This window comes from Lithobates pipiens, unplaced genomic scaffold, assembly GCF_037356315.1.
Source record: "Lithobates pipiens isolate NorthernLeopardFrog02 unplaced genomic scaffold, aLitPip1_a1.2 Scaffold_18, whole genome shotgun sequence".
Taxonomy (NCBI): domain Eukaryota; kingdom Metazoa; phylum Chordata; class Amphibia; order Anura; family Ranidae; genus Lithobates; species Lithobates pipiens.
Window position 1 is genome coordinate 364,461,739 of NW_027507758.1, and position 11,764 is coordinate 364,473,502.

Below are 11,764 nucleotides of genomic sequence, written 5' to 3' on the forward strand. Positions count from 1 at the left end.
CATGTTCTATTTCTAGGTCCATCAGAATTTTCGAAAAAAAGGCAGATGAGGCCCACACATGATCGGAATATAGGATAAAAATACTTTTTTCTGTCGGACATCCTGCTCATGTGTACGTGGAATTAGTGCCACTTTTGACACTTTTACGGGAACCAGTGACACTAATACAGTGATCAGTGCTAAAAATATGCATTGTCACTGTACTAATGACACTGGCTGGGAAGGGGATAACATCTAGGGCAATCAATGGGTTAAATGTGTGCCTAACAAGTGTTTTCTCACTGTGGGGGAGGTGATTTTACTAAGGGAAGACATGGATCCCTGTACTTCCTTTGCAAACTGCCTTGTTTACATAGGCAGACCACTAGGCGAGTCCACCGGATCTGCTGATTGGCTCTGATACCCAGAAATGCAGGATCACGTATATACATGATCCTGCGCAGCACAACTGCCCTGTAGCAATAAATTTGCTATCAGGCGATCGTAAACTGGTTAAGATCATCATCATTATGATAACTCACAGGCAGCAGGCACTCTATCATGGCTCTGGCTCGCTCTGTCACAGTGTGTCACATACCATGGCTGCTGGGTGCTTATTTTGTTAACTTCTGACCAATAAGTGCCTGCTGCCTGTGAGTTCTGATACCATCCATTGTGCCAGAGAGACAGACACAGTGCAATGTATTTGGATCTGCTTCCCCTCTATTCCTGCCTCTCTCTGCCCGTTGCCTCCACCGGCCTCACAGCATCTCAGGTCTCACTCTCTCCGGGCCCCGGCTACTACTGGGTGGGGAGCGGAGGAAAATGACTCTGCCGGGGAAGGCAAGGAGATAATCAGGCAGGAGGCTGGCCGGGATTTGAGCCAAGGCAGAAGAACATGTGAGCGGAGCTGAATGGGCATGTGCCGGAAACTGAAGGAATGGTCCATCTGCTCTAACACATCATCATCAGAAAGGGACACAGATAATGGAAAAAATACACCCCTCTAAGCTAGTAGGAGCAGGGGTGTGTAATTCAGAATTCGCTTTTTTTATTCTGCACTGACTGTCTATGAAAATTGCCCCAGCCCCTGTTGAAGTCAAATCCGGGGACAAAACCGGGGACAGACTTGGTCCGGGGACAGTTTCCTCAATCCGGGGACTGTCCCCTGAAACCGGGGACATCTAGTCACCCTATAATAGGCTGCACTGGTGGACATTAATGAGGTGGCCCTGAAGGTCAATGATTGACACTGATAGGCTGCACTGATGGGCTATACTGATGAGGTGACACTGATGGTCACTGATAGGCTGCACTGATGGACATTGATGGGCTGCGCTATTAGGCACTGATGAGGTGGCACGAATGGACACTGATAGGCTGCATTTAATTGGTACTGGCAAGGCTGCATTTCATTGGGAGGGGTGGGCCAAGGCCAACGCAAAGCGGCACCTGCCTCAATTGAGTTTGCAACCTCCCTGAAATAAGTTTTTGCAGGTTGGGATGTCTGAATCAACGATTATCCTTGCTACAGATGGACAGAGATGGCGATTGGTCTGCTGTCTCAGTGAACTGGTCGGTTCCACGGTGTTCATCGCTGCTGCAGACTGTTCTTCAGGAAGAGGGATGATGTCTGGACCCTCTAGGGCTGGAGCTGTAGGCCGTGTATCCTGTTGTACCGCAATCCCCTCACACAGCAGCAAGATGATGCCCATGCAATGGGATCCAGGAAGCAAGAGAAGCTTGGGCCTGGTCTGCAGTCCATGTTATAGTCTCTTCCATAATTCTTCTCTCTTTCTGCAGTGCAGACTGGGCTTTGTAGTCCCATACCTTTTTTAAGTCAGTGTAGCCAGCGGCTATAGCGGGAGGTATGAGGCCTCGAGTGACAGAGCGGCCCCCGCTACATGCGCAACATCTCACAAACTGCCTCTTAGGATATGTGCCATAGCCATCCCAGGAGATGCGCACACACACCATTGGGTTGTTGAGAGAGAACTCGCAGAGAGACATAGCTCATCTGTGCGTGTGCGGGATGTCTGGTGCATACACATATGACAAAGTCCCATACACCTGGTAGCGCTTCACAGTGTGTTTGCGCATGCGCCATATATCAATTATTTTAGGCCCTATTCAGATCTCTGACGTTGCCATTATTGTGCATTACAATAGGACATCTTATTAAAAAAAAATATTCTGTAAACACATCAAAGTATCCCAAAAATGAATGGCACCACAATGCATGTGATATTTGTTTCTGCAATGGGCCCACAGCATCTATACTTGTGTGTGCTAACCAATGTTCATTTTGTCAGCAGATTTCCATTTAGTTTTAGTCTAATGCCAGGTACATACGAGCGGAATTTCCGCCAGAAAAATCTTGAATGGTTTTTCAGATGGAATTCCGCTCAAGCTTGGCATGCATACACACGGTCACACAAAAGTTCTCTGAACTTTCGACCATCAAGAACACGGTGACGCACAACACGATGACAAGCCAAGAAAATGAAGTTCAATGGAATTGGTACAGACAATCGGAATTTCCGATCTGAACTTTTTCCGACCGAAAAATAGAGAACCTGCTCTCAATCTTCTGCTGGCAGGAATTCCGCCAGCAAAAGTCTGATGGAGCATACAACACGGTCGGAATTTCCGACCAAAAGCTCTCATCGGACTTTTGCTTGTGGAATTTCTGCTTGTGTATACACGGCATTTAGTCTTTTGACTAAAATGGCATTTTTGTTTTAGTCCCATTTCACTCTTCTGCAAATGTTTTAGTTTTAGTTGTATTTAGTCAACTAAGTCGCCAGTACATTTTAGTTGACTAAAATCATTTTAGCTGACTAAAAATCATTTTAGCGGTCTAAAATCTAATTAGTTCATTTGTAATGCATTATTTAAGTATTTCTCTACAATTTACAATCTCATTACATACTGCTGGAGAGAAAACTCTAATATGTTATTATATATGGTATTAAAGCGGTTCTGCACTCATGAAAAAACACTTTTTTTTGCTGTTTAAGCTTTAAAATGTATCTATTGAAATAAATATGCTTACTTTTCCAGCATTTCTCAGTGCAACATGTCAGTTTTTCCTCCAAATTTAACTTTTTATTTTTAGTGTTTAGCAGATCTCATTTTTCGTGTGGGCATTTGAAGCTCACAAGCATTACCTTCATCTTTCCAGTCTTTGCTAGGAACCAGCATGCTTTGCCGGTTCCAGCGCATGTTCTGTAGCTACGAGCGGTGCAAATCCAGAATGTTGTCAGGACAACGGCGTGATGACGTCACCTCTCCAAAATCTCACGAGATTTCGCCAGTCTTAGCCGCAATGTCTCCTGGGATTACTTGGACGAGATCCCAGGACACAGTGCGGGGATCAGCGGAAGTGATGCTGATCCCCGCATAAAGACCGCCCATAGCCGCAGGGGATGAAGAGAAAAAAATAAAGATAACGACAGGTAGGATAAATAAAAATAAAAATGAAGGGGTATTAGGCAATTTGTGGACAGTAGCTAAAACAATCGCAGTACGATAATAAAATGTGTGCAGAACCGCTTTAAGGTTTGAACATGCACTACAGACCACTGTCAATTTTGTTTTAGTCATACGCTTTTGACTGCTATTAATTCAGAATGACACCCAAACGCACATATCTAGGATAAATGAACATTAACACACCTGATCCTGTAGCATACCACAACGCAGACATATGAAGGTACTGTGTTGCTCAAAAGAATTAAGGTAGGTGCTACCATAATATAGTATACTTTGGCCACATGCATGCTGGGATTATCTAAACGCCTTTCTCCTGGTAGGACACACCTAAAGCTGTGTTTTTCAAATGCGTTAAGACGCGTGTAGGTGCATCAAGTGTTTTTTTTTTTTTTTAAACGTCATACTTATCACACAGAGTGGCCATGATCCTCCTCTTCTGGGGGTCCCTCCGCAGCACTCCTGGCTTCTTCTTTTTTCGAGTGTCCAGTCGGAGAAGCTCTTGTGTCCTGCTGCTGCGTCTGTTGACACAGACAACAGGACTTAGCTCCGCCCCCAGCACCGGCATCATTGGATTTGATTGACAGCAGAGTGAGCCAATGGCTGCGCTGATATCAGTCTATCCAATCAGGACACGAGACACCGACTGGAGCTGGTGGGCTCGTTCCCATAGCGGGAATTACAAGGATCAGGTAAGTATAAGGGGGGCTCGGGGGTGCTGCATTCCACCTTAAAGCGGAGGTCCACCCTAAAATGGACCTCCGCTCATCTGATCCCTCCTCCGGCGCCACAATCGGCACCTTTCAGGGGGGAGGGGGGTGCAGTTACCTGGATAATCCAGGTAACTGCACCCACTTCCGGGCTAGCTGTCTGCGGAACGAGCGTAGGTTACGCCCCCGTTCCGCAATGCCCCGCCCCCTTCAGCAAGTGCCCCGCTGCCTGCTGGGAAACACACAGCTCCCAGAGGCAGCGGGGACCGTCCGGATTGCGCCGCGCGGCTCGCGCATGCGCAGTAGGGAACCGGGAAATGAAGCCGAAAGGCTCCATTTCCTGATTCCCATACCCAAGATGGCGGCGGGACCCGGCAGCCGAGCGAGCGATCGGCTTCGGGTGCCGACATCGCGGGCGCGCTGGACAGGTAAGTGTCACTATTTAAAAGTCAGCAGCTGCAGTATTTGTAGCTGCTGGCTTTTAAAAAAAAAAAAAAAAAACGCGGAGTCCCGGTGGACTCCCGCTTTAATACAGAGGAATGCATTGAGGAAAAAAACACTGAGGGTTTACAACCCGTTTAAAGTGGAGGGCCACCCTGAAAAAAAAAAAATATTAAAAATTATAAAAAAATCTAAAAAAAAAATGAAGAAAACATTTTTTTTTACTTACCAGAAGTGCCTGTTGCTAGGCACATAATCCTAATCTTCCTCTTCCTCCTCCGCGGAGATCTTCTTTCTTCTCTCCTCCATGCGGCGTCTTCTGGGTAATGGGTCGCGCTGTGTTCTGGGAACTGTGTGTTCCAGAACACAGCGCGTCCCATTTACAAAGCGCTGCGTGACTTGCGCATGCGCAGTAGGAAACGGGCAGTGAAGCCGTAAGGCTCCACTGCCGGTTTCCCTTACAAGGAATGGCGGCGCCGGGACCCGAGAGCCGAGGGACGGGTCGGCCTCGGGTGGCCGACATCGCGGGCGCCCTGGACAGGTAAGTGGGCTGATTAAGTCAGCAGCTGCAGTGTTTGCAGCTGCTGACTTTTTTTTTTTTTCTTTAAACGGCCCTCCGCTTTAAGGCATCAGCATACCAAGATATTTTTCACAATTCCATGCTCCCAACTTTGTGGGAACACCTTGGGGGTGGCCCCTTCCTTTTCCAACGTGACTGTGCACCAGTGGACAAAGCAAGGTCCATAAAGACATGGATGGGCGAGTTTGGAGTGGAGGAACGTGACTGGTCTGCACACAGTCCTGACCTCAACCCGACAGAACACCTTTGGGATGAATTAAAGCAGAGACTGCGAGCCAGGCCTTCTTGTCCAACATCAGTGCCTGACCTCACAAATGCACTTCTGGAAGAATGGTCAAACATTCCCATAGACACACTCCTAAACCTTGTGGACAGCCTTCCCAGAAGAGTTAAAGCTGTCAAAGCTGTAAAGGGTATGCCAACTCAATATTGAACATAATCTTTCAAATTTTACTAAATCATTAGGGGGATTATTGTGTTTTTTTTTTAACTCATAAAAAAAAAAATCCCCAAAAAATGGCATTTGCTGTGACAAAAACAATCTCCATTTTATTCCCTAGGGTCTCTGCTAAAATATAATTTTCGGAGTTTATAAGTAATTTTCTAGCAAAAAAAAGAATACTGATTTAATTTTGTAAACAAAAAGTGCCAGAAGAATAAAACTGCTTTTTAAATGGTTAATGAATGATGGGCAGTGCATTACATGCTTGTGGCAGATGTATTGTTCCAGCCTGATCTCCTGTATACAGACATACCCCACTTTTAAGTACACAATGGGGTTTATTTACTAAAGTTGGAAAGTGCAAAATCAGGTTCACTTCTGCATAGAAACCAATGAGCTTCTAACCCCATCTTCATTTAATCTTTGGTAATAAAACCTGGAAGATCATTGGTTTCTATGCAGAAGTGAGCCTGATTTTGCATTTTCCAGCTTTAGTAAATAAACTCCATTGTGTACTTAAAAGTGGGGTATGGTTGTATTGGGTCCAATAATAATCAATAGGCTACAAAGATGAATAGATTTCTATGTACGATCACACAGCTGGTGATGAGACGTGCTGGTTGGGAGGGGCAGACCAGTGTGGTGTGGGGCAGGAAGTGATGAGATGGGGGAGGTACACCAGTACACAGGAGGAAATGTCATACTGGCTGCACTGGTCTGTCTGTTTACAGTACATGGTGTCTGTGTGTCCTCTGTCTGCACACTATGGGCAGGAAAGTGACCCTGGCTTCCTGTACATTGAATCAGTGGGCTCTGGACTTTGATGGGAATCTGCAGAGAATATTACAGAGTATGTAATCCCTAATTATATCTAACCTCCTAAAACCTAACCCCCTGTCTGTCTGTCCTCGTTCTTTTTGTTCTGACACACAGACCTCTATACAATAAACGTAATGTTTAACCAGCATATGTCACGTGACACCTAGGGCTCATACACATACACACGGGCATAAAAGAATGCTGTGTTCAGATCTGCACAGGGTTTTTTTTTTTATATATATACATATCTGGATACGGCAGTATTGTATATTTATGGCCTCCTTATTATCATAATAAAAATATATATATATTATATGGGATTTATATTATAACACCAACAGTTTGCACAGCGCTGTCAAAAATGCGTACGCAGGTGTTAAAATGCTGCATTCAGTACACCATATCCTATGTATAATATTATTTTTTTGCATACATACCTGGATGTGGCAGTATTATATATTACAACCCTTTTATTATTATATGGCATTTATATAACACCGACAGTTTGCACAGCACTGTTTGAAATGCATACACACAGGTGTAAAAATGCTGTGTTCAGAATTTTAAGGATGAGCTCCGTCGTGTTCGCACAGTCCACGTGCAGAGTCCGCGAGGAAGTGGCAATGTCTCACTGCCTGTGATTAGCGCAGCACTGCGCTGACTTCCTACATTTGCTGCAGTCTGGTGCATTCAGCTTAAATTAAATTTGAAATTTCACTGCATCCGGATCGCACAGGAATGCACCGTGCCTACCTTTTGTGAACCGGCTCTTACCGGCCCCTGACATGCCACATTTGGCATGTAATTTTTGGGGGGGAGGGAGAAAATACCCTCTCTTTTTAGGGGCATGCAGCTCCCACTTCCTCCTGGAGCTCCGCAGCGCCGCAAGGAAGTTTACCTCTCACCTTTCCCTCCGTGCAATCTTCTGGGACACATCACAGATGATTGCCCGGCCAATCACAGCGCGGCCTACGCATGAGCAGTGTGTGCCCTGCTGTGAAGGCACAGCCGGGCACCCATGGTCAGAATACCGGCGCCGTGGAGAGGAGCTGGGCTTTTATATGGGTGGAACTTCGATTTAAGAGTTCCATCACCGGAACCAAGGGGCCAAGCCCAACCCCTGAAAAACAACCCCAGACCATAATAAACAAAGAGAGGTCCATTGCCTTACTGTGTTTAAAGGATAAGTCCAGCCTGAGCGTTTTAGGCTGGGCTTCTCCTAAGGGTCGCAGGAGTGCAATTCATTTGGCACTCCTGTGACTCACTTTGTGGAGTGCGGTCTGAAGTCCGCTCTCCACTGACATCACACAGATCAGTCGAGGCACCACGTCATCCCGACTTCCAAGTCTGGATCCACCAGGTGCCTTGCTTGATGGCAGTCTCGGTGAGCCTCTGAGACGACCGCTCCCTGCCCCTCCACAGCTCATCGCTCATTGAGTGTGGAGGAGCAGAGAGGAGAGACACTGACAGCAGCTCGCCTCTCTGGGATCTGTGAGAACTGAGCTATCAGCGATGTTGGGTTGCTCAGTTCTCAGTGCAGAGACGGCATGGGACAGCTGCAGCAGCGGTCTGATGCTCCATCCACCGAGGTAAGTATGAATATTAAAAAAAAAAAAAATACTTCTCTTTTAATGTACCATTATAAATAAGTGGCTCCCCGTTGCACCGATGCATATAACATATGTTATCGTTAGACAGTGCACTAGTGTGAGCCAGCCCCATTCACATTTCAGTGTAATGAAATTACACAATTCTGCCCATAATGCCAAAATGTGAAATGCGCTTGCAGTGCCATTGTTTCTTAATGGCACCCCAAAAATTTAGCGATCTTGCCACTTGGTGCCAAATGCCCCTGGCTTGTTGCCACAATTGGTACATGAGCTTCTTTCGGGTGTTTTTGGAGCAGAAGGGAGGCTCATTCTATATAAATTGCCCCCCTCCAAAAATGTGCTGCAAAAAAATCCAGCGCAGCAGTCACAGGTGTGAACAGGGTCTAAGTTTAAAAGCCTACAGAGCATCACAACTGCAATCAGGTTGTCTGCACTACCTTGCCTCAATGTACAAATCCCTCTACTGCTGGGGAAGATGGGACTTGTAGTCTTCACATTCACAGATTCCAGGGAATGTGTGTAGGCAGAGCCACGCACAGCCATGCAGATTTAAAAAAAAAAACACATCAGTAAGGATGAGCTCAGGCATGTTTGCAAATGGCAGTGCAGCACCCGCCAGGAAGTTGGCACCACACATCGCTAATCACAGGCAGTGAGACATTACCCGATCTCTGCAGCCACGCATCGGGACAATGTCTCACTGCTTGTGATTAGCGCTCTGCAGTCCCAACTTCCTGGCAGGCTCTGCACGTGCCATTTGTGAACACGCCTGAGCTCATCCTTGCACATCAGCATACGGAGGAGCACTCTGCAATTTGGGGAAGTGTGTTTGTGTGTGTGTGTGTGTGTGTAGGGGTGGGGGTGGGTAGTTGGACAATGTGACCATGTTACACACTAAATATGGTTATCACATGAAACATGGGGGCTGATTTACTAAAACTGGAGAGTGCAAACTCAGGTGCAGCTCTGCATGGTAGCCAATCATCTTCTAGCTTGTGCTTGTTCAGTTACAGTTATAAAACCTGGAAGCTGATTGGATTCTATGCAGAGCTGCACCAGATTTTGCACTCTCCAGGCTGAGGCAGTTTTCAGGCATTTTAGCGGTAGAAATAGCGCCTGAAAACCGCCTCCCATTCATTTCAGCGTGACTTTTCACATTGGGGCAGTGTGCTTGCGGGGCGTTAGGAAAAGTCCTGCAAGCGGCATCTTTGGGGCAGTTTGGGAGTGCTGTATACAGCACTCCCAAAACGCCCTGCCCATTGAAATGAATGCTTTTAACCCCCACTAGCAGCCGAAGAAGGGGTTAAAAGCACCCGTGTTGCATCGATTCCAAGGCATTAATTTCATTGGGCAGGGCTGCAAAAGCGGTGCTTTAGCGCTAACGCTCAGTGACCTCAGTGTGAAAGTAGCCTTAACCTTTGTTTATAGTTTTTTATGCTTTTATATTTTGTCTGCACACCTGTTTTACATGTCAAATTTTTCCCAGGTATAAAGATTGCTAAAGAGAGAGGAGCTCGGTACCGGCTTGGTCCAGAATTGGAAATATGGTAAGGTGTCTGTTAACTAAGAGTTCATGCCAAAACTGCGTGCCATCTGTTTTGTATGGCCAATCTTTAACTTGTACGCCTAACAAACTCCCTGCTCACATATGTAACCCTGCTCCTCTGCACAAAGCTGGCTACAGGTCAGTCTCCATCAACAAGTAAATTTACAGCTTTGTTGCTGTGGCAGAAATGCCATAAACTGTCATAGTACAGAGCGAGGGGTTGGGCCATACCGCTTCTGGCGATACACAGCGAGGGATCTGTCCTGAAGATCTATTTACTAGTTTTGGCTCAGCAAGTTTTTATTGAAGGCTTTCAGGATTGCAATAGGATAATAAAGAATGCAGGAACATAGACAACAATTCACATAACCAAAGTTAAGGTCACCTGTGCATCCAGATCTGTCAACTATAGGCGTGTTCATTTTACCATGGACTCAACCAGTTTATAGATGTTCTACAACAAGGTGGTTGACCAGTGTTGGAAATAGATAGGAACGGGCAGGGATATGCAATTAGCGGAAATCCAGCTGTTGCAGAACTACAAGTCCGCATAGCAAGACTCTGACAGCCACAAACATGACACCCAGAGGCAGAGGCATGATGGGACTTGTAGTTTTGCAACAGCTGGAGGTCCGCTAATTGCATATTGATGTTCTAGGGTTTGGAAGTTGTTTGAGCTGTATGGTTTGGTGTACGTGTCCAGAGCCAACACTTTATTTATAAAAACATTTACTATATGAATGTGACAAATGATTGCACAGTCACCACAGAAAAAAAATCAATGTATTTTGTCTAATACGATTATTGCCTATGCTCGTGAGCACTACCTAGTGGCCATAATGTAGTATTTTCCTGATTAGGGTATTTCAGGAAAATAATGCATTATGACCACTAGATGGCATTTATGAGCATCAATAATCATGCGTTTTCTTTTTTTTTTTTTCTTTTGTGGAAGCTGTATGAATATTTGTCACATTCATACAGCTATTTATTTATTTGTTTATTGTTTTACTCCTCTGTTTTTTTTTTTGTTTTTTCATAAATAGGCCCCCAAGTTTAAAGACAGGGATAGAGTGGAAGAAAGGGACACAACAATGTGGTAAAGGAAGGAGGGAAAATAGCAGGGACTATTTTTTTAAACTTTTTTTTTGTGTCATTTGTATGAAAGTTTATTATTTCATTTTCCTGGAATTATAAAATATGTAGAGAAATATCACTGCTCCAGGTAGGCCAAACAGAAGTGGAAAACCTCTCATCCAGCTTGGAAGCCCAGGTGCCGGAAATGTATATAGCAATTAAAACGGGAAGAAGATCTGGACAGCCGCACTCCAAAAAAGTGTTTGCCTTTTATTCAAAAATTATAAACAAAAATACAAGCCCCAGCAGGAACCCAACAGGAACTAACGCGTTTCACACTTCAATGTAGTGCTTAGTCAGCTAAGCACTACTAAGCACTGATTAAGCACTACATTGAAGTGTGAAACGTGTTAGCTCCTGTCGTGGCTTGTATTTTTGTTTATAATTTTTGAATAAAAGGCAAACACTTTTTTGGAGTGCGGCTGTCCAGATCTTCTTCCTGTTTTAATTATAAAATATGCTGATATTTTAAAAAAAAACGTATTTTTATTTTTTAATACTGACCATAAGGAATACATAAAAAACAAAACAAAAACAAAAAAAAAACACTATACAGTAGTCCATTTAAGGTAACCATGAACGTAAAATGATCAGAGTGTGATCTGGCAGATGAGAACATAGTGATTAGAAAGAAATAAAGAAGTTGTTGAACTCTTGAGATAAGCAAATATTGTCTAAATACAAGAGTCATGTATTCTTGCTTGAATCTTGGTGTACTTTGTGTATTTCTTCCAGATCTGTGCAGTAATCCAGGGTGAGACTTTATCTCTGTGCAGGAGTTTGCTATCCTTGTGCAGGGTGACTGGTCTTGTCCCCGCCCCTTCCTGTAGTTTTCTGCAGGCAGCTGGTAGTGGGCTGAGCCTGCTGGGCCCCTTCCACAGCTCTGCTCTCTGAACAGGGTATGTACAGCACAGTGATGATGTCCCCACTACATTTACAAGGTTTTATCTAGGGTTGCAAAGGCATTTATTACACACAGAGTAGATTTATATCCTTTGTGGCTATTAA

General features: G+C 44.9%; 1 protein-coding gene across 1 annotated transcript in view; it reads left to right on the forward strand.

Annotated features, from left to right (window-relative positions):
• Positions 1 to 6,318: 6,318 nt before the first annotated feature.
• The window catches only part of NADSYN1 (NAD synthetase 1), a 47,952-nt gene continuing 42,506 nt past the window's right edge, over positions 6,319 to 11,764 (forward strand). The window contains exons 1-2 of the mRNA XM_077487576.1: positions 6,319 to 6,494; positions 9,560 to 9,620. Of these exons, the coding sequence (XP_077343702.1) occupies positions 6,410 to 6,494; positions 9,560 to 9,620 (146 nt within the window). The 5' untranslated portion in view covers positions 6,319 to 6,409. The remainder of the gene's footprint in view (positions 6,495 to 9,559; positions 9,621 to 11,764) is intronic.